Source organism: Triturus cristatus, chromosome 5_2 (assembly GCF_964204655.1).
Source record: "Triturus cristatus chromosome 5_2, aTriCri1.1, whole genome shotgun sequence".
Taxonomy (NCBI): Eukaryota; Metazoa; Chordata; class Amphibia; order Caudata; family Salamandridae; genus Triturus; species Triturus cristatus.
The window spans coordinates 35,984,875-36,008,477 of record NC_140588.1 but is presented as its reverse complement, the minus strand read 5'-3'; the positions used below and the strand labels follow the sequence as shown (position 1 = coordinate 36,008,477).

The 23,603-nt window shown below is 45.5% G+C and overlaps 1 protein-coding gene across 8 annotated transcripts in view; it reads left to right on the top strand.

The window, feature by feature from the left end:
- The window catches only part of MSANTD3 (Myb/SANT DNA binding domain containing 3), a 324,673-nt gene that overhangs the window by 143,557 nt on the left and 157,513 nt on the right, over positions 1-23,603 (top strand). For all 8 annotated transcript variants that reach the window (XM_085606797.1, XM_085606803.1, XM_085606801.1 and 5 more), the window contains one exon: positions 7,548-7,996. In XM_085606797.1, the coding sequence (XP_085462923.1) occupies positions 7,548-7,996 (449 nt within the window). The remainder of the gene's footprint in view (positions 1-7,547; positions 7,997-23,603) is intronic.

The window sequence follows — 23,603 nt, the reverse complement described above, 5'->3', positions numbered from 1 at the left end:
TTCCCACTTGTGCTTTGAAAATCTGATGGATTCGGTCTCTCTTGGGAGTATTCTAGAGTGTGCTAATGTCTGATTAGCCGAAGTTTGGGTCTTTTTTCAGAGAACATAGGCTATTTAAGTGATTGTTCATTGTGCATACTGCTTTATTATGGTACAATGGGACTCCCACTTAGACAACAGGGGATGATTCAAGCTTGTGAATCTATGAAAGATACCAATACTGGAGAACTACAGTTACAGGTAAGTAACTAATTTTCTCCCCTTTTAGTCCATATCATCCCTTCCCCCTTTTTTTAGCTGGCAATATTACAGTGACGCTGTAAAGGGTTGTCCCATCACTAAAAGTATTGGAACATGTTGTAGGAAGAGATGCAGTCTTGGCAACGATTTTTAGGATTCTTATGACCATCTTTAATGGTTAATTTTTAACTACAAGTCTCTCAATGTTTGACATATTTTGCACCTATATGAGATTAACTGCATTTGGCATATACTTTCATTCCACACATAATTCATCATCAGTACAAGTTTGGGTTTCTTGTCGGCTGTTCTACTTAACCATAATATGTAACAGCCCTGCTTGCTCCTGATTGGTAGGCTTGAGTTGAGGTGCATACCCGATCAACTGGGGTGAGTAGATATGTGTGTGACAGCTTCACTTTGGCCACTTTTCTTATTTCTTTTACTGTGTTCACAATCCCTGCATGTTGTGTTTACACATGTTGATGCTCCAACATTTCTGGACGATCACAGTGATGTTTGAACAAGCTGTTCTCTCTCATACCCACTGGTCTTTTTACTGCTGAATGATATTATACATTTTGAGACCATGGTTGATACATATCCAACTCCTGAAGCACCGAGTGTACTCTATTTTAGTTTTTCTGTAACTTTGTCTCAGTAGTTGGCAGAGTGACTACATTTGGCCCAGAAGAATGCTCCCACACCTCCTTAAAAGGGTTTTAGAAGGCAGAAACATGTTGAACCCTTACTAATGATTGGGGGGAAGTTTTTCCCCCTCTTACTTTTAATCCTGTCCCTTGGGTACACTTGATAAAATTGCCAATGTCAGTTCATCATCTTCTTTTATTAATGAAAGTTATTGCACGTAAATTGAAAATCAGCCATCAGCCAACACTTTTCGTTGCTGTCACAGTAGGAACTTGTTCAGGGCTGAAACAATCCCATAAAACGAAATATAAGTCATCACACATACAAACATGTACAACTGACATCACATATTTACATACACATACACAAAAATCCCTAACCCATATCTGTCCCAAAGGGATCACACTCTTAAAACACAGATAAAACACACATGACATATTACATAACAAAAAGTCACACTAACTGTAGTTTGTCACTAGACAGCCCACAAGACACATACATATTAATTATATACAGTCATAGGCACAAGGGAGAGAAACATGCACTCGTCCACTTCTGTATAGTACATTCCACAGAGACATTGTATGATTGTTTAAGTAATACTTATCATGCTGCATGTCTACTTGCAAAGGAAACTCTTGTGATTTGATATAGATTAGTTAAAAATTACAAAAACGTGAGTAGTGCCATGGGGGCAACAGAGGTACTCCCCATCCTGTTGCCATATCCATAGTACAAAATCTCACCTTCAAATATTAAATAGTATGTTCACATTTTTTTCATTAGAGCCGTTGTAACGTCACCAGGATAGTCCCCCCAGAATAAGGATATATGCCAATTGATGCCCCAGCTCGAGATCTAGATGAATAACAAACCTATTAGGCAATTCTAAAACATTATTTAAAAAGGTAAAAAAAAACAAAGACCATGACCGGGTCACCCTCATATTAAAGCCGCCCCACTTCTCATAAATCCTAGGTCAACTGCGCCCAATTGTCACGGTTGGCGAATAGGTAGATTCAACATATTACTACCTATTACATAGTAATTGCAACAACATTCCCAGTAATGATAGGCACCATCATTAAGTTCCTATGTTGTAAGGACCTTTCTTGCCTATAAAGTTTCCCAATACAAAAAATGAAACTTTATCAAATTATTGTAACATACAAAATAGTTATCATATGAATACCAATAATAATAATATGACACCATTCTGTTCATGGTGGTTTCATAGGAGGTTATAGTGTCATATTATTATTATTATTGGTCATAAAAGCTAGGACTTACTAATAACTTGTTGCTCAATTTCACCATGATTTTTATTGAGTTTTTTAACATGTTTGAATGAAAAGTTTATATATTATTAATTAGCAAGTTAATAATTGTAATATTAAAAATAACAATACAGTTTTGAAACTTAAAAAAAACCATACTGCATAAAACCGGATTGTCCTAGAAAAGAAAGGTGGGGAATTTCACGTCATAATTCTCAAGCAGCACACTTAAAAAGATCTTTGAACAGTCACAGAGATATTCTGGAAATAATGACCCGCATGGACCAAGAAGTTGCAATCGAAGTTGTTTTGAAGAGACGTGACCTATTGGCCAGAGCTTCAAACTTTGGAAGTGGGGAATCAGGTTAGGATCCCAGCATTGTCTCAACATCCAGTGATTCTGGACAAAGTACTTCATCTCCCTGTGCCTTAACAAAAAACCGGAATCTGACCTTGTGCAATGTAATCTGATGCTCATGTACAGATCTCAAATGCCCTTGGCCAAGTCAGCACTATATAAAACTGAAAAAAACTCAAAACTGTTCTATCCTTATGTAAACCTATTTATGATGGCACTTTGAGATGCAAAAGGTAAAGTAACGTTGTTTGTGGTGGGGGTTGTTGTCGCAGGACGTTTCCTGTCTGGGGGAAATCAAAACCCTTTCCATTTGTAAACTTGAGTTTAGGTTACAAGAACAGGAGAGTACATCAGCAACTTAGACAATGGGCTAGATTTTGTGAAGCTACATGGCTCATTACAGCATGGAGAAAATATTCCCTTACTGCTCATGATCATAAACAAAGCAGATGAATAAAAAAGTGGAACCATATGAGAGAAGATTTGAAGCATCTCCAGAAAGTTACTGTGGGCAGATACTATAAGATGAGTTTTTCAGAAAACAGTAGACCTATTCAAAATATTCACATTAAACTCAATGGTACTGAGGATGCCCGTCGAGGTCCTCAGCACCACTTCTGTACTGCAGACGACATCAATGGGTTGTCCTTGGCACTAAAAAATAAAATGTTTCAGTTTTTAAAACTTAAAGCATTTAGTTTTTCTGGCCCTGGGCTGCTGTTTACTCGACTCATCTCTAACATTATCATTTAAAAAAAATAAGCAGTCATGTCTTTATTTAAAGGTTAATTGAAGTTCAAGAAAGGAAGTAACTAGGTTGTCCTGCATCATTTGACTTTAGGAACACCTTTATTTTTAAAGACATCTTGCAACAAAAGTGCAAAAATATGATCGTCTCATCAGAATTCAGAAAGTGTATTTCATTAACATGTAGAACGGTTTGACCTTAGTATATCAGATTAGATCGGTGCTTGGAGAAGTATTTTTCTTACAGTGATAATTTTCAAACATGAATTTAGAAACATTCATTCTTCTCCCCACCTTGACAATGCCAATAGTGAACTGAGAGGCAAATCAGGTGTTATGTGTAACTCTGTGGCTGGCCCAGGTTCCTATTATACATGAACAATATTATAGTTTATTCAGTCAAACACACAGAAGGTTTTGTACAGCGCACAACCTGAAGTTATGTATTTTGTGGTTCTCTTATATGTGACAAAGAAGAAAAAATAGGGATAGCAAAATAAAATAATTGCCTAGGATCACACATTTTGATAAAATGGGGACGCCAGGATTTATCCCAGGTTATTTGGTTTCACATTGTGCAATTCACCCATTAGATGTATATGCATTGCTTTCCCTACACCCACCTTATTACAATCCCACTCCTGGATCTCGACCTCCACCCTGTTGGCATCAGTGTGGCCCTCGTTCACATCACAGACTGAACTTTTTGGCCCCTGGGTAAATGTTTGCAAGTACCCATGCTCTAAACACTCTGGTTGCTAGTATGCGGACCACCTCCCTCCAGTGCTGAGCACCTGCAAATGCAGTCTGATAAGCCCCCACTAGTAGGGTCGCCCATCCTGGGCTGTCTGCATACCCGATTCCTCTGACGATAGCCTCATCAGCCAATCCTGGCCATAGGTATAGCCAGGAAGTGGAGCAATCCAAACTCTGGCAGCAATGGGTGTGTTGCTGCTGGTGAGGCATAGCCACATTGTTAACACCTAGCACCATATGCTCTTGGCAAACCCCGCTGCAATTTTTCAGCTCTTTACTGTGTTTGAGTGGGCCATGCCCACAGAACATTAGAGCTCTGATGCTTTCTTTAGAGTCGCTGCAGGTCACGCCAACTACTGTGGCTGAGACACACCACGCACACTTCTGTCCATTATTTTGAAGCTTTTCCAAGTGGCAGGTTCTGCATCTATGTCAGGAATGTGTTATGTCTATAGAACTCTAAAGGTGGCGGTTGAAACGGGCAACTGAGGGGAGCCACGGAGATGCTGTTGCTGATGTACCTTCCTGCTCTGTAACTAAATAAAGTTAACTTCAAACTAAGCTGTGTGGAAGCTGTGTGATTACAACATTTTGGGGGTTTTATGGCCTCAGTTGATTCCTTACAGTGTGCCATGCTACATGTTTGTTAACACATACTCTAATTGTACAGCGTCATCCATTCCTACAGACAAAAGAGTTTGAACACACTAACGTTAGTGTTTCCACCCCTAGCCCTTCTGCCCTCTGACATGTCTACACGCATACTTTTGTGACAAAATACAGTTGTATCATCAACAAAACAGACCACACGCTTTTTTGTGGGGGAAACTGTTGCACATTTATTCATATTTTGTTATTCAGTGCACAAGTAGGGTTAACTTACGGGTGATCATACGAGTGCAGCACCGTTTACGACTAACCACTGACACCCATCCTTAAACAATCTCCAGCCATGGAGCATTACCTTGCCATCTTATTATTCATCCAGTGCTGTATATTTCACATTGGGGCTGTGCCCCAATGATTCTAATAGTTGCACCCGTGCCACCGTGGAACAAAGTAAGGCCAACCCCTAGCTGTCAGGATACCAACTTTCCCTTACAGGACAAAGGGGTTGCGGTTGCTTTTTTCTCATGGCCCTCTATGGCCTGAGGATCTCATATTTAGCGGCCCCTTCTCCACCTGATGGGGTATTAATTGTTTTTTGTATTAAGGTAGCCCGTAAGACCCGCCATGGCTCGGGGTGGCCTACCGCGACCCTGAGTCCCCCACCTGTGTAGCTCTAGCGTTCATTTTCTACAACCAAATGCTTTCAGGGCCCACCAAGTGTTTCTCACAAATACCTCGTTGCCCAGGTCTGATAGGTGCAACTCATCTTGGCAAAGTAAATGGACGTCCTTGTGCATAGCGGGCTGTACCTCACAAAGACAAATCCCAAGTTCCTACCGAACTTCTACATTGTCTCATTCACCCTTCTAGAGGCTTTCACTTCTGAGTGTGACTGAGCTCCCTGCCACTCACCCCTTGGGATTATCTCAGACCAGATTAGGTTGCAGTCAACCAGGTCTGCTGCGTGTCTAATCAGTGCCGCCGTCCTGTCGTGTAGCAGTTGGCCCCTGCCAATTGTGGTAAGGTCATTACCCCTGAAGTGTATCGCTAGCATGTCGGGCACCTTCTCGCCTGCCCTGAGGGTGTGCCTTAGATTAGGTTCCTATATAGATAAAGCACAGGGGTTTGCCCTAATCACCCCATCACATTTGGGCAAAAACATATGAGAACATTCAAAAAAGATGTGTGGGAAAAGATCCAAATGATTCTGTGTAGGAAAAACAATGAATTAGTCCCTACATGTGGGAGCCTAGTCCCCAGACCTATTCCTTAATGCACTCACAAATCTACACCAAGTTGGCTTTCAAACCGAAACTTTATATTTTCTTAAACATATATAAGACACATTAAACAAATAACACAATGATCATCAGTATTTTCTGATTCCTTCCTACCCATACAATCTAATGACGGTTGCTGAAAAAACAATTCATGCACAATCTGTGTGGGAGATAGTCCAGTACACACATGGGAGGATAACTTCCAACCTCCACACAGTCCAAAAAGTGTGTATTCAGGTGTCTTGCATATGACTTCTAATCAGTCGGACTCCTCCAATTCACGAAGTCGACACGTTTCGGTCCTGCACATTATTGCATTCTTTTTGCCCATGTCCTGATGAGGCCCGACTTAGTGTGTCGAAACGCGTCAACTTCATGAAGTGGAGGAGTCCGACTGATTAGAAGTCATATACAAGACACCTGGATACACACTTTTTGGACTGTCTGGAGGTTCAAAGTTATCCTCCCATGTGTGTACTGGACTATCTCCCACACGGATTGCACATTAATTGTATGGGTAGGAAGGAATCAGGAGATAACTGATGATCATTGCGTTATTGTTATTTGTTTAATGTGTCTTATGTATGTTTAAGAAAATATATAGTTTCAGTTTGAAAGCCAACTTGGGGTTGATTTGTGAGTGCTCAATTAATTAAGTAACAAGTATTGGGACTAGCATCCCACATGAAAGGACTAATTCATTGTTTCCCTACAAAGAATCATTTGGATCTTTTCCCTCACATCTTTTTTGTCTGTTCTCATTAGTTTAGGTTCCAGCATCGCCCACATCATGTCGAGGCTGCCGATCCATGTGACATGCACCCTTGGGTGTCCACTCCACTCATTCAAGTCTGCTGCTGGCCACCAAAAGAGGAATAACCAGGTGGCAAGCCGCCCTAAATACCCCACCGACCTCCCGGAAGTGATGTCATACACCTGGGGTCACGGGGGGAGACGTGATCTTGTGCTGGGCGTGGCTAAGTTCATAGGCTAGGTGACCACAGAAAGAATACTGGGCAGTGAGGAGACACTAAGGGGCTATCCCCTTTAGTGTCCCCCCGCGGGTGACGTGGACATCCACAGAGTTGCTGGTTATGCTTTTTTCATTATTCATTTAGTCTTTGCTATATTACGCACACATGATTTCTTGGCTGTCATTGAAATCAATACTTTTTCCATTATAGCAGGAGGAATTGTTTGCGTTTTGTGCTAACTTTGTTTACTTTAAGTATAATCATGAAGTGTTGATTTGACCATTTGAGATCTCTTTTCCAGGTTCCCCCCCCCCCCCCACACACTGCTACCTGTCAATTTGTCATCGTGCGATTGGCTTTGTTTCTGGGTGTGCCAATGGCTTGCATCCAAGTATGCCTGCTGCTCCACAAATGACAGAAATTGGAATCCTGTTAATTGCAAGTGGTTAGTAAATGAATCCTTTTGAAATAGGTGGGGGGATACAGGTGACTCTCATACCCAGAACCTGAGAGGCAGACCTTTTGCTCTAAACTACCGCGCACTGGTTTCTTTTGTTCGCTTGTCAATGTTTGTTTCCATGATGGGATAACTGCTCCAGTTAATTTTAGGTGATCTAAATACTAATTTATTCATTGTTTTTTTTTTTTTTTATAGGACTCTTCTCTTCTTGAAGAAGCTGAGCAAAATGCAAAACAACGAAGTTTTAAAGCCTGCCAAATACTTCTCTGAACTCGAAAAGAGTGTGCTGCTTGCGCTGGTTGAGAAGTACAAATATGTACTTGAATGCAAAAAAAGTGACGCTAGGACTATTGCCTTGAAACAACGCACCTGGCAGGCACTTGCACACGAATACAACTCTCAGCCTAGTGTATCCTTAAGGGACTTTAAGCAGCTTAAGAAGTGCTGGGAGAATATTAAAGCACGGACCAAAAAGATATTGGCTCATGAAAGAAGAGAAAAGGTGAAAAGAAGTATCAGCCCAAGCATGAATAGCCACGAAGCACTGAAAGAGAAGGTCGCCAGTATGATTCCCGAGCAAATCTACTACATACCGAACCCACCAGAAGACGATTCTGACTACCACCGCGAGGCTGCCAACCAAGGTACAGCTAAGTGTGCATTGCGGCAGCTCTGTAGAGCCACGCGAGCTGCCACCCCTCTTGAGTTGGCTTTCGTTCGTACACCGGACTGATCCCCATGTGGCCCTTTTTTGGTGCGATTGTAATTTTCACTGCAAACATTTATGGAGGATTGTCTCCTTGACGCTAGAAAAAGGGAACAAACCTCCAAGTTTTTTTTTCTCTCTCCAAATGTTTTCTGGGGTTCATGTTTGTTCCATTCAGTAAGAGAAACGTGGTGTGTAGGAACTACTTTTCCAATTGTAGCCAACATTCGTCGTTTCCCTTCCACTCTGTGTATTTTTAAGCTTGTCTCCAATTGTTTGCCTTTCCATAATCTTCCGTAGAAGCATCTGGAGTGGCTGTTTTGAGTTTTTGAACTAGGAGTTTCTGAGGCATTAGGTTACTGCTCTTGTTTGAGTGGTAGACCATTTGATAAGTACCAAATGATTTTGGAGCGGTCATCGATTCTTTACAGACTTCTGTCCCATTAAGCATGTGGAGGAGTGACATTTCTTTCACAGCTACCCTGATAGTCCATTTATGCGACCTTGCTTTTGGTAAAGAGTGTAGTCTGCGATTTTCGTGGAAGGTTATCCAGTTTGAGGAAACCAATAACTATGGAAATGGTAGGCATTTAGTGCTGGATAGCCACTGCTTACTTGGCTTACCAACAGCATCCAGGTATTGTAGTACCCATGGTTATTGGTCAGTGCAGGCACTCCCTGTGTCTAGCGATGAATCCTCCAGTGACACAAGAACATGATAGAGTAGAAGGAGATTTCCGTGCATGTATTATTTCAGCAGGCATGGCATGGAGCACCAACAAGAGACGATCAAGAGGGTAATCCATTGACTTGTGGATGGTGTCGGCAGCACTAAAACAGCCAGCACTTTTCTTAGTGCGCAGGTTTCTTCAGTTTTTAATAGTGGGGCACATAGAATTTGCCTCCCTGTCATTATCCTAGATAGGGTAGAGAATATTTCAAACCAGTACTTTACCATGGCAGGACAGTTCCAGATCCTATGGAAAAAATATCTCATTCACTAGCATTGGATCGGGAATAAAAGGGTGAGGGTAGTTTTCCCATTTGCCATAGTGTTTTAGGAGTAAAGTATGTGGTGTGTGTATGTAATTCAGTTGAATGCGTTATAGCATTGAGGAGATGACCAACTAGTGGAGGGACTCTTGGCGTCCCTTCAGTTACCCTAATCCAGGGGATTTACCCAGCACTCCCATTGTGATTTAAGCGCCATGAACTGGCTCCCTGTGATGTGCTCCCTTTCCCTTATGGACCCGGGGTGATTCTATCTTCCAGCGGGCTGTATTCCAAACTCTCACTCAAGGCGGACTGGTGAGCAGCTAGTGCCTGTTCAGTTGTTGATACCTGTAGAATTGGGTTCTTTGGAGGTCAAATTCTGCTTGAAGAGTCTTGAATGATTTCATTTGGGCACTGTTTTAGGCATCCCCAAGATTTGAAATTCCGATGAGCTCCCACCGTTCAATCTCGTCCAGACGAGCACTATGAAGAAGTCCTCTACCCTGACAAAAAGGTGTCTCCTCTGTGAGCCTCTGATCTCATCGGATCTAGCACAATGCCAGTCGCCAACATAGGATTACCACTCTTGTAACCTGCGACAGGGAGTCTGGGAGGGGATTCCTATACAGTAAGCCTAGTATATTGCCTCAACCGATCAGAAATATCTCAACACTTGATGAGGATCTAGCTTTACGGCAGCCATGAAGCACTACATTATCTCTGTGATGTCTAATAATATAGCCGAAGGTCTTCCATGCTGATTTCCCCATCATAAGTGGAGTGTAAGCATTTGTTGAATGCGGTGCGGGGAGTTTGGTTTGCCCAACAAAAGTAACACGCCCTTGCTATCAGGTCAGCAAACCAAGCCTGTAGGGTAACTAAGGGAAGTTTTGTAGCATATTTAGAATCCGAGGCCAGAACCCTCATTTTGAACAGTGCCACCCTGCTGAGAATAATAAGGGGAGGGTAGACCATTTACTCATTTCCCTTCTGGTTTGACAGTGGTTAGAGTTTGAGAGTCCTGGTGAGGCTTAGCTCCAGGCAAATGTGCATTCCCAGGTACTGGAAGCTGAGTGGTGGGGGATAAAGTCACATTGGTCCTTGTGAAACAGCAAGGTTACTACTTGGAGAAGCCTGCGGCCAGGACCTTGGTGTGGATCATGATCTCAGCGTTAATGAGGGAAAGTGTCTCTGTCTTGTGTGCAATGGGAGATCTTCAATGAGGAGGTTGGAGCACTCATGAGCGGGCTGTTTCAGCCGGCATAGCAGTCTCTATAGTATGAAGCAAAAGCCTTAGCAATCTCTGACGCTGCATTGATCCGTTTCTTTAACCGGTCCTTTAGGTTCAGGAATCACTCAGGAGGCAGCATGTCTGTTCACCAGCTAGTAAGGTGTGTTCTAGACTTGTCACCCTATTCATCAACATATCTGTTCAAGGCGATCCAACACTGCCAAGCTTCCTGTAGGCAGAGTGGGTGAAGGGAGGCCCTGTCGCTAGTTGGCTCTGGATTATCTGACCCCTGCTAGTAAAGTATTTGTGTTAAGGTGCTAAAGTTCTCACCTCCCAGTCGGATACCTGTTGGTTTTAATCCTCATTCTTCCCTCTCGGGAAGGCTTTGGTAGTTGGAGTTCAAAGTAGGATTTCAGTTCTTGCAATAAGTACTTTGAGCATTGCACATTGACAAGGCACCATGCAATCATATACCACATTGGTCAGCATCCCACCGCACACAAATTGTGACTGGAAAGTGGTCTGAGATTCTCATGGAAATTATGTCTGCCACATTTTTACTTAGCACGTCCGCTGCTGGAAGGAAACTGTAATCAATTTTAGATGGGTTTTCATGCACCACTGGGATCATGGGTATGTTCAGTCGCACATCGATGTCATACTCGCCACACATTATATAAGCTTAGCGAATTCAGCCAGCACTGGTTTTAACTGCAGCTTTGATGCAGTTGCCCAGGAGAGACAAAGTTGAAGTACTTGCCTACAATGATCAAACCTTAGGTAGACCCTGGAGTGCCTTTTTATGGTCGTCAAGGGAGATTTTTGCTATCTGTGGAGGAATGCATGTATTAGTGAAGTTATATTGCTTTCTTGCCACTTGGCCCTCCACCACCGCATCACTCCCGGAAAAATCTATAGTGCGCTAGGTGATGGATAGTGCAAAATATTTGTGTAGGGGGATTGTAGTGCCCCTAAACCCTTTAGTGTCCCCCACATTATAGATCCTTTCTAGGGTGATCACCTGGCATGGAGGCAAATCCAGGACAAGACTGTAAAAAATTCAGGGCAAAGGTCAAAATTCAAGACAGAAGTTCAGGACAAAAAGTCAATTTTACAGACACATCCGAGGTGTGGCCATACCCCACCACTTTATCAATTCATTTGTTTACTATTTTTTATATTGCATTTATTTACAATTTTTATGCACTTTGCTATGTGAGAATACTAGTTATGCTACCATTCAGGTGGTGCATTATGTCCTTCTTCAATAGTAAATTGATGCCAAGCATGGTGTCAGGGGCATCGCTCCTACCCAAACCTATCCAATCTTTGTAAGGGGAAAAAGCAACAGCAACATTTTGATTGTTTCTAAACATTTCAATACCCATGGGAAACAGTTTGAGAAACTATAAAGGTAAGTGATTTTTTTTAAGTTCTGCTCATCTCACCTTCCACTAGACATAAAATCTAAAACAATTATTGAGGCAGAGCAGAGCAGAAGGTATGGGTGACAGTCTCACATCTATTGTCATGTTGTGAGGTACTCACAGCCTGTCTGTAGTCTCACAGCACCAAGAAGACCCGACTGATACATTAGAGTGTGCGTCAGGGACTCTACATTAATCTCTGAACAGGGAGCTCGATGACCACACAAGGAATTAAAGAGCAGGATGAAATAGTGATCTGATTGGAGATCCATAGCAACTGATTCATGGAGTCATTGCTAAGAACTGGACAAATAAAGGAGGGAAGAGCAAGATGTAACAATTTCTAAAATCAAATAGGCCATCCATGAGTATTGGAATGTATTGCATCCATGATGAGTAGTCTCAGCAGAGCGGCCAGAAACAGAAGAAGCACTGTCAAGTGGTAGAATATGCAGCGCCCACCCATCCTGGCAAACTCTGCTTGTGCGATGGACTATTGGTGGTGCTTCTAGAGGGCAGGCAGGGGCTGGGCCCCTTGGAAAATTGGGCCCTGAGCAATTGTCCACTCTGTCCTTGTTTTGAAATGTCTCTGCAGTTGAGCCAACCCCCAACCAATGGTCTGGTTCATCCCTAAGTACCAAAGAACATGAGAATCTTCAGAATATTTGGGATGCAAATCACGCAAGAACTAAAATATAAGAACATGATAAAGACATTAAAATGTACAAAGCGTTTCTTTAACACACGGAAGTGTTACAGTTTATTATATTAGATCACAACATTGCATTGATATTTATCTGAATTGGAAGTTCCTAAACATGAACTTTAAAACATTTAGAAACAATACTGTCTGACAAAGCCATGAGTGAACACAGTGAACCAATTGTCTGGTGTTCCTTATATTATGGCCAATCATATTTTGATGGCTGGTGGAACGTTACAGACCATTAAAGGATGTACAAATGAGATTTTTGTATAGAATCCATCTTGAACTGAATTACTTGAAAGTGCTCTCTAATGAAGTAAGTTGATTTGAGTGAAATCACACAATTTAATCATGTGGGTGAGATGGAATTTGAAACCAGGTTTCCCGGTCATACTAATGGGCATATTTATCATTGTGTTGCATCTGCCTTGCGCCACTCATGGGGGTGCAAGGGCGACGCAACACTAAAGTTAGATTTATCAAGACATGCAAGGCCACCTTGTGCAGCCCTAGCTGGCTTGATAAATCTGGAGTAACGCAAGGCAGCGCAGACTGCTGCCTTGCGTTACTGTGCCCCAGGGAGGCGTTCCATGGGTGGAGCGTGGGCGTTCCCACGCATTCACCCATGGATTTTGGTGCATTCCCAAATGTATCATTAGCGGTAGACCTGGAAATGTATCAAAATGCAACACTTTCCTAAGGGAGTGGGGGGGTGTAACGAGGAGAAATATGTTTATTTCTCCTCGTTTGTACATCTTTCTATGTGTGCCGCAGAATGCAGCAGACATAGAAAGAGGAACATGCTTTCAAGATTGTTTTTGTGCAGGAAGGTGTCCCTTCCTGCACAAAAACAACCATACCAACAACACAGGTACCCTTCCACCATAGTGCAAGGGTGCCTGCGTTGGCCCTAGGAAGCCTAAAGAGCATCAGTGCATGGAAAGGACAGGAATGCACAGTATGATGATATTAAATATGGCACATTCTTGTTCTTTTATGCAGCACAGCACAACAAGGTGGCTTGATGTGTGAAACTATGATAACTATACCCCATAATGTATTTAGACAACTGACTAGATTTCTTTCTTTTTCTCAATCTCATTTGGCACCACATGACAGTGGCTTTGTGCAAATCTGTCAGATGAATAGTGGACTGTTAAGTAAATACAGGTCACAGGTTCATTTGAAACAATATCTATATAAAAAGAAGATGCATAGTGAAAGTGAGGGGCTACGAGAAACCATCACTGGCTTTCTCAGACTTTACATAGCTAATCAATGCAGGAGTTGAAGTGCATTACAATAAGTTCGGATACTGTGATCCTGAGTGCAGCTGAGACTGAGTCATTGAGCGGGGAGGTGGAATCATAGGTGTGGCTAAAAAAACAAAATGTTTAGTGACTTTTTTATTGATCTTTCACTATCAGGTAACTGCATATAAAATATTTCACACCTTAAATGAAAAATAAATGCAAGTTAAACTAATCAGTGGGAAATACACTATTCTATATTATGAAACCCCTTTTGATTAATGTGATCACTGCAAATGTATGTCTGGGCAAACAGAGGCACATGGAATTGAATCTTGTTTGGCTAGCAGAGCATAGTGGCTGGTGTAATTTTAGTGCCAATAGGTTCCTGTCCCTCACAGAAGGCACTATGAGTGTATAAGTCACTATTTTTAATTTGCATGACACAGTATAAGATTGGCTGCCGCAAAATGCGGAAATAAATTTAGGTTAAAGACCAAAAGTAATTTCAAAGTGTATATTTTAGTAATATGCAGATTGCATCTAGTGCAAACAGTTTACAACTGTCCATTAAATGCACACACTTCACAGCTCAACTTGGAACACCCTATAAATATCTCTCAAAAAGAAGAAATCTTTCTCTTCAGGCAGCTTAAAGTGAACATTATTAATTAACACCTACATTGGCATTCAAGCAGACTTTATATGTGCAGATTAACCAGTTACCCACATTTACATTTGTTTGAAGCAGCCCAGCACCCTGGCTACCCCTCCCTCTGAATCATTACACAGGCACCTTCCTCACTTCTGCTTCAGCCGAGACATCTCAGCTGTTTGGGGTTAACATTTATTCTTTAGCACAAATGGGTAAAATTAGGGACAAATGCCATCTATGGAAATTTTATTCACGGACATTATAGTAAATTTAAAGACAGTCCGTAAAAATTACGGACGGTTAATCACCCTAATCCTTTCATACTCAAATCTGGCCAGGACGAGGCAGTGTGTCCAAAAAGGTGCATTTTCGGAAGGAGCAACACAGCCAGGGAAGGGCGCTCATAAATCTAAGAACTGCACCTCTTTCTACTATCATAATGTTCACTGCACACACCACTGTAGGACATTGGGTTTTTGATTTAGGGGGGTGTAAACTCTTCCCAAGCAACAGCCACAATCCTGGTCAAGTTGAACCACAAAAGTCACTAAATTAATCTTTGCTTAACCCTCTGGTAGCTTGGCATAAAAGCAGTCAGGCTTAACTTAGGGGCAATGAATTAAGAATTTATGCAACACGCAAATATTAATAAAGGAAAACCACAACTCAAGACGAATCCCACACCAAATTAGAGGAATAGAGAAAAATGTAATAAATAATTTGACACCAAAACAAATTAAATCAGCAGAACCAGAGTAATGAATTTTGAAAGTTTTTCGGAAAAATATTGCCCAAAACATTAAAGGGCCAACTGCGGGCATCTGATCGAGACTTCTAGCTGCGGATATCTTACCATATAATTACCACCAGGTGTCAGACTGAATCTTGAAAATTTTCGTAAGCAGCACCGCTGTGTGTTGTTTGCGTTGGAAGTGATGTGCATGGAGCCTATAAAGGCGCCACCCCAGCATGTTGACAAGTTTTTTTCAGAGCTACCCCCAGTCAATTTTTGACTGACCTTTTTCGACTGTTGTTGAATGTTTTTTTTTTTTTTAAGAGAGGGAGAGATCTTCTCCTGGTGTGACAGGGGTGTCCACTAGGAGGGCCAGCTTCAAGCCCTGGGGAGCCTGTCATCGGCAGATGTCAGTACGGACCCACATCTTGTATGACTTTTGGTGCCTGGAATGCGACCACAACATGAAGACCTACGTCGATTGCCGTGCCATGCACCACAAACCCTTGAGGTAGCAGTCCCTCCATCTCCTTGCCGCTCGACGTGCGATACCACAACGGTCTCAATCCTGGTTGAGGAAAAGGTTCTGGAATTGGTCACGGAGCCCAAATTCCTTGTCTCAAAGTTGTCCAGGATAGTTCCATAAGAAAAAGAAGTCGTTGTAGAGGTCTTTGACTTCGACCCGTCCATTGCAGGCTTCATACCAGATGAGGGAGTATCTTCATTCAAGGCCTGGCTCTGTGCCTCTATGAGTTTCCGGGAGCCGGTGTGTCCACCACCCACTCTAAGAGCTTTATGAGGCCATGCGCCTTATATTTAAGTGGCTTGTACCCGCCGATGCACCTTCGGGCTCCGTGGGTTCAGGAGAGGCCCCACTTGTTTTCTGCCAGTGGGTCCACCCCCAGCGCTAGGCGGGCCCCTTGGATCTACAAATAGATCCGGAATGGCGCTGGTCATACCAGTCTCAATGCCAATGCTCCTGGCACTGCCGGTGCATTCCCCATGCTGATCCTGACTCTGACACGAAGCCAGAGAGGCGTTTTCCGACGCAGACTTGGGTGCCGACTGAAGCCATGCCTTCCAGGCCAGAGCCTGAGTCCTATTCCTATGGGCTAGAACTTGGGAAGGATTGCGATTGGTCACGGGACCTTGAATAATACCAGTCCCTAGATCACAACTTGGACTGGTGTGAGGATTTCGAGGATGCTGGTGGATTTGACACTTTCCTAGATACTGGCATGCTTCCCCCCCCATCCCCCCCTATCCGGGCTGCAGAGTAGGGATCGTCATTTGCTAATGTGGTGAAAAGGGTGGCTGAGGTCCTGGATCTTAGCCTACCCTCAATGGCAGTCAAGACCGATGTCTTGAGAGAAGTGCTTCAGCCGGGCGTGACTCCCCTCAGAACCACTTCTACAATTTAATAAAGCCCTCACAGACGTCCAGCTTGGGACTTGGTCCAAACCCAGCACAGGGGCTATTGTGAACAGGACAATTGCCCGCCACCACCGCCCACCCCAGGGGACCCCTAGTTTTTTTTTTTTTTATTCACATTTTGGAAATGCAATCAACATTTCAACATACAAAACCAAAACAATTAGGCCTTGGTACAATATCATCCGGCCTCTAGGACCCTCCCAGCTCCCCTCGGGCAGTATCTTTATGGTATTAAGCAGCCACACCCTCCCTCCGTCGTCCATCATTATCACACATTTTGATGCATTTGTAAATAGTCAATCAAGTACACCCAGTAATCACGTGGTCTCGACCCTCCCGGAAGCTCTTCCTCATAGGTTTTGAGAGTGTCCTTACAGAAGGTTAGATCTTTGAGCCATAGCTTAATAGATGGTGCAAGTCTACTGTTCCAGCAGAGCGATACACGCCGTTTGGCCATCAGAAGTGCAATCACAGCAAATTTACGTTTCAGAGATCGCAGATCAGGCACTATCCCCAACAAACAAATCTTTTCTGAACACCCCAGTTGCATTCCCACCATTTCGCCTATCATTTCCACCACTTTTACCCAATAATCCGCCACCCCTGTGCACCGCCAGGCCAGATGGCAGAAGTCTGCCTCCTCCCCCCCACACCTACAGCAGCGCGAGTCCTCCCTTAATCCATACTTGCAAAGTCTAGCCGGTGTATAATAGGTCTGGTGCAGATATTTGTAATGTAGCATTCTTAAATTACCATTAGGCGTCAGCATTTCAGTTAGTGAACAGGCTATCTCCCATTCCTCCAGTGTCAGTTGGTCCTCTAGTACGCTATTCCATTTGTCCAATGACGCCTGCGTATTTCCCGCAATATCTTCTTGCAATTTACTATAGAGTCTCGACACCAGTTTAGTGGCAGTGGGTGTGGTTAGTACGAACTGCAACGCCTGCATTTGTGGCGGCTCCTCAGGGAACGAAGGATAGAGCACCCTCATGGCATTTTGCAATCTGTAATATGTAAACCTAAACAGCAATGTTTGATTACTAATATAGGTAAGATCGCTTAGTTCCTGAAATGTTCCATTAGGAAACAAATCCCCCATTGTGGCCATGCTTACCTGTCTCAGCAGCCCCATCCCTACCTCCTCCTGCGTCACCGACAGTGCTGGATGTTGTAAAAGGGGCAAACCCGGCGCGTACAAAGGTAGTTTACCCGCTTTACTCCCCATTACCCGCCACGCTCTATTAGTCGTATCGATTGTATTGATGTCACGCTTATGCAGCGGTGCGCGCTTATGCGGAAGTATTGCCTTTAGCGGAATAGGAGCCGCATCACCCTCCTCCACCGCTGTGTGTGTTAGGAATGGTACAGGATGATACCAGTAGTGTGCAAACTGCGCCTGTGCGCATAAATAATATAACAGAAAATCCGGCACTTTAAACCCACCTTTCGCATATGGTAACGTCAGCGCCCTCAGTTCAATCCTAGCGTGTTTACCCGCCCAAATCAATCTTAGTACCATCGCTGTGATTCTACGGAACACTTCAGCTGGTGGTTGTATCGGTATATTATTAAATAGATACAGCAGTTTGGGTAATACGACCATCTTAACAATGGCCAGTCTATCTGCTAACGAGAGGGGCAGTTGTATCCAACTATCTATTTTCCCTTCCAGCGTTCCTACCACCCTACCATAGTTCGCTCGGATCACCTCCTCCGGGTCCCTATGATACCACACTCCCAGATATCGCACCGGGTCCGTTTGCCACTCAATTGGGTAGTCCAGCTGATGCGGTTGAGTAGTGTCCGATAAAGGAACAATGACCGATTTCGCCCAATTAATGCTTATCCCGGACGTCTGTGCAAAGCGCACATACTCCCTTAGCAATGCATTTAAATTCACTTCGGGATCGCGCACATACAGAAGCATATCGTCCGCATATAGCGAGATGTGGAGCGGGCGCTGAGGGAACTGCAGCGCCGAATAGTGATGCTTCTGCCGTACTCTACAGGCCAACGGTTCCATCGCCAGTGCGAATAGCAATGGGGACAGTGGGCAGCCCTGTCTCGTCCCCCTGCATATAGGTATCGGGTCAGACACATATCCATTTACTCTCACTCGCGCCGTCGGGGCTGTGTACAGCAGCTGTATCCATTGCAGATAGCGCAGCGGAAATCCCATCCGCCGCATCACCTTGTGCAAATACGGCCATTCAAGGGAATCGAATGCCTTGGCCGCGTCCAGGAGGACCGCAGCCGCCCTAGTCGTTGGTTGCAAATAGTGTGACAGTGCAAATAGGGTGCGCGTATTGTGCGTGGTTGATCTGGTGGGGATAAATCCCGACTGATCCGGTAGAATCAATCGGGTCATTAGCGGCTGTAGCCGTTTCGCCAACAGTTTGGCCAGAATCTTCACGTCAACATTAATGAGGGAGAGTGGCCTGTACGATTCGCAGTATTCAGGGTCCTTTTTTGGCTTTAATAATGCAATGATAAGCGCTTCACGGAGCGTGGGCGGCAACTGCATCTGGTCATGCACAGTTCCGTACATCTCCACCAGGTGTGGGGCTATTTGGTCAAGGAATGCCTTGTAAAATTCACCCGTGAACCCATCAGGGCCCGGCGTCTTCCCATTGGGGAGAGTTTTGATCACCTCCGTCACCTCCTCCACTGTAATGGGTTCCGCCAAATACTCTCTGTGTGCATCCGATAGCCAGGCTATCGCTACCTCCTCCAGATAGTTCCCTGTCTCCTCTTCCGACGCTGTCTGCTGGGTCTCGTATAGCTTACCATATGTGGCTCTGAATTCCCTCAGAATATTCTGTGTCCCATATTGCATGTCCCCTTTCTCATCTCGTACCCCGCGTACTATCTGTGGTGTTTTCCCTGCACATATTTTGGCCGCCAGCGCTCTACCCGGCCTACCACCCTCGCCGTAATTCCTGGCCATGTGTCGTTTCGATATATATTTCAGCTCATCTTCTGCCAGTGTTTGGTATTCGGTTATGTTGCGTCGTATATCGGCCAGTAGTGTCGTGTTTTGTGTACATTCATATTCTCTCTCTAACTCACGGATTTTCTGCTCACGGGATGCTAATTGTTGGCGAATATCTGTCAGTATGCCCGCACTTGTTCCAATGCAGATCCCCCTAATGGTAGCCTTAAACGCCTCCCATAGCAACCCGGGGTCCTCTGTGGTTGGCGCATTTAGTTCAAAGTACTCCGTCACGGCCTTACCAATTGCGTCTTCATATAAAGGGTCAGCTAGTGCTCTAGCATTAAATCTCCAACTAAATGGGGGGGGGGTGTAATTCGGTATCTCAATGGTGAGTTTTACCGGATTGTGATCCGAAAGTGTCCTAGGCAAGTGGCATACGGATCTCGTCCACATGAGCACCGCCTCATTTCCCAACCAGTAATCTATCCTGGACCAGCTACTACTAATCGCTGTCGTATGTGTCGCCTCTCTGCTCTCCCGGTTCCTGGCTGTCCAGATATCCACAAGTTCCTTATCCTCCATTATGGCCAGCAATTTCCTCCTGGCCCTAGCATGTGGTTCAATTGCGTTACTCGACCTATCCCAATCATCCTGCAACGCTATATTAAAATCTCCCCCCCAGATCAGTGGTATGTCAGGTAGTTCACCCAATCGAGTCCATACCTCAGCATAGAAGTCTGGGTCATCTATATTTGGTCCATAAGTATTCACTAATGCCACTTGATGACCCCGCAGTCTGCCCATCACTAGTACAAAGCGCCCCATCTCATCTTTATACGTGGACTCTACATCAAACTGCACCCCTTTCTTAATCAGTATCATGACCCCTCGGGAATAGGAAGAGTATGACGAGTACTGCACCGTCTCCGCCCATCGACTACCCACTCGCATAGGGGCTGCCGGCGTCATGTGTGTTTCCTGTAACATTGCAACATCAATGTGATGCCGATCCAAGTATGCCAAAACTTGCCTTATTTTCTTGGGGTTGTTCAGCCCTCGTACATTCCACGTCAGGAATGATAACCCAGTATCACGCAGCGTACTACCCTCCATCATTCACCCATGCGGTCCATAATTTCACAACCTCTGTTCTGACGTCGCCCCCATTGCAGTCAACCCCGTAAATCCTACCCGCACCTCGTGTCTCAATACCACCCTTCATAGCTTTGTTGCTTCTGTCGTACCAAAACCCAATAAACAAACCCCAACGCCCCCCCCTCCGCCCCCCACCCACTTTAGCAATCCAACTCTGCCAAAGACATTGCCCATTATCATGTAACATTTCAACCCAACTGGATTTGGGGAACACCCGCGTGGGGGATCCACCAAGAGCGCACTCTTCCATCCAACCTAATGGATGTGGTCAGTTGTGTAATCATAATACATGCAAGATCCCAGCACACCCTTCAGCTTCCAGCATAACGGTCATATATCCTAGCGTTTATGGTGCTATCAGGGAGTCAATACCTCGCACGACGGGAGATCATCCAGCCCTCTCTTCCCCACAGAGCTCTTGTACTCACGTCTGCCATGCCTTACTTCTCCGTGCATTTGCCAGAGAGCTTGTGTCCACCAGATTAATCAGCAGAATCTGCATCTTACCTCCCTCGTACGCTCTTATCTTGCAGTATGCTTTCCGGTCGACACCCACCCCCCCAAATTCGTATTTTCCATCCGGCAGCGTGTATCTCACCACACTCAATCTCCATCACAGCCGCGAGCCTTATCGTCTATTATAACCAACAGTACACTTATCCACTTAGTAGTTCTCAGTTCGAGTCTATGGCGGGATCAGCTCGACGTTGTTCCTTTCGCCGATTAACGGTCCTTTTGATGAAGTCCTGTGCTTCCCTAGGCGTCTGTAGTAGCGTCGTTTTCCCGTCGCAAGTGACCTTCAAACGCGCCGGGTACAACATAGCATAGTCAATTTGCAACTCCCGGAGCTTCTTTTTGACCGGGTTAAACTCCTTGCGTGCCATCTGGACCGTTATTGTGAAGTCCGGGTAGAACTCCAGCTCATTGCCCTGATAGTTGATCTTGCGTTTTTCTCGGGCCATACGTAGAATGGTGTCGCGATCTCGGTAGTTCATGATCCGCGCCACTATAGGTCTCGGAGGTAGTCCAGGTTTCGGTCTCGGAGCCAGTGTTCTGTGCGCGCGTTCGACCAGGAAGATGGGTGAGAGGGATTCCACTCCACACACAGTTTTGATCAATTCCTCCACATAGGTTTCCATCTTGGCTATGTTCGTGGACTCCGGAACTCCCGCTATTCGTACGTTGTTGCGACGGGACCTCGCTTCCAAATCCTCCGCCTTGTTTTTTATAACGTCCAGCATCCGCTCCATGTCCGTACACTTTCGGGTTGTGGCGTGCGTTTCATCCTCCACCGCCGATATCCGGGTCTCCGCTTCCACCAGACGCTCCCCGTGGCCATCCAGCTTCGCCGCCATGTTGTCCACGCGAAGCGTGATAGAGTCGAGTTTGCCATGTATGTCCTGCAGGCTTTGCTGTATGGCCTGCAGGGCACCCTCCATCCCCACTGGCGCCGACTGTGCAATCTCCGCAGCCTCCTCAGATGGCGCCGTGTGCGCTTTTGCCGATTTTTTTGCGTCAAAGTGTAGCTTCGTCTGGCCTCGGTCGGCCTTTCCCATGGCGCCACACACCTCCACGTACGCTTCGAGCCCCGTCTTCTGCGCACTGTTTTTCTGGAGGGGTCGCTGCGGCGCTCGCACCTGCACTTCACGGCAATATTTAGCACTTCAGGTGTTCCTCCTCCCCTCATACGGCTCTCCCGTTTCCCCGCCTGTCGCTTCGCTCCCAGGGCCAGTTGTCTTTGTCAGGCGCTCAACTCACCCTCCGCCAGATCTGCAACGCACAGCCTCATCTGCACTCTCAGCGCGCAATCAGCCCGGCAGTTCATGCACCCGTTGTATCACCCGGTTCAGCCGCTCTCCGTCGGTCACCGCCGGTCTCCTCCGAGTAACGTTACGTGTATCAAGGCTGCGTCTCACCCATTGCATTCAGGAGCCACAGGCCTAGTTCCTCTCTCCGCTCCTCACTCGTGTCCACCCGAATGCAGCAGAGTCCGACATGACGGGCGCCATTTTGCCTCCGGGTCGTCCTCTCGTCCGCGCCGTCCACCTCGCTCTGCCTGAACGCCGGTCCGGGGCCGCGGCTCCAGAGATCCCCACCTCCAGCCAGCAGCTCCACAGCGCAGCGACGGCAACTCACTTCGTCTCCGCAATCGATCCCCGTTAGTCTCGTCCCATATCGCTCTGCTACTCCAGCGCCGCCATGTTGTCCGCTCCTCTGCCAGCCACGAGCGTCCGGAGCATAGCGTTCGTCGCGGGTCTGCAGCTCCAGAGTTTCAAACCATCACATATTTATTCCAGCATGTGTAAAGGGTCTGGTACCCCGTTTGTATGGCGCTAGGATCACTGCATGTCGCCGATATCTGCCGTTTCCTAACACCGACCAGCGGAGCCGACTTAGCAGGCGGCCATCTCGCCGTGCGCCCTCAGGGGACCCCTAGTTCCTCATGCAACACCCTAACCCAGAGAGCTTGGTCGTCCAAGCCTCTACTTCATGTGTAAATCCTGGCGCATTCCCTACTGGATAGGGATTCCAAAAGGCTGGACACCTTAGGCAAAATAAAATATTCCTACAACAGCCTGGCACTGTGGTCCGTGAACACTGCGTGCGTTTTGGCCAATACTCCCATGCAATATAGGATTCTGATGTGCAGGTGCTGCTCGTGGTTCTGGAGGAGGCCTGGGCCATACTTTCCCAAGCTGTTGCTGACAGGAGAGAAGCAGCTAAATTTGCTATCAGATGTGGATTGAATACCACTGACTTAGCTCGGCAGAGCGGTTTCATCAACGGTGGCCTTACAGCACCACCTCTGGCTGAGAACAACTGGCTTTTCAGGGGATGTCCAAGCATTGCTTATGGACATGTCCTTTGATGGCTCCCATATCCTCAGAGACGATACGTACTCAGCCAGCCCGAGTCTGCCTTACGTGCCCACGAAGGGGCCTTCAGCCGCGTCTTACATTCTCAGCCACCACGGAGTGCAAGTTTCCTAGCCTTTGCATGGCCGAGGTCGCGGTACCCATAGACCT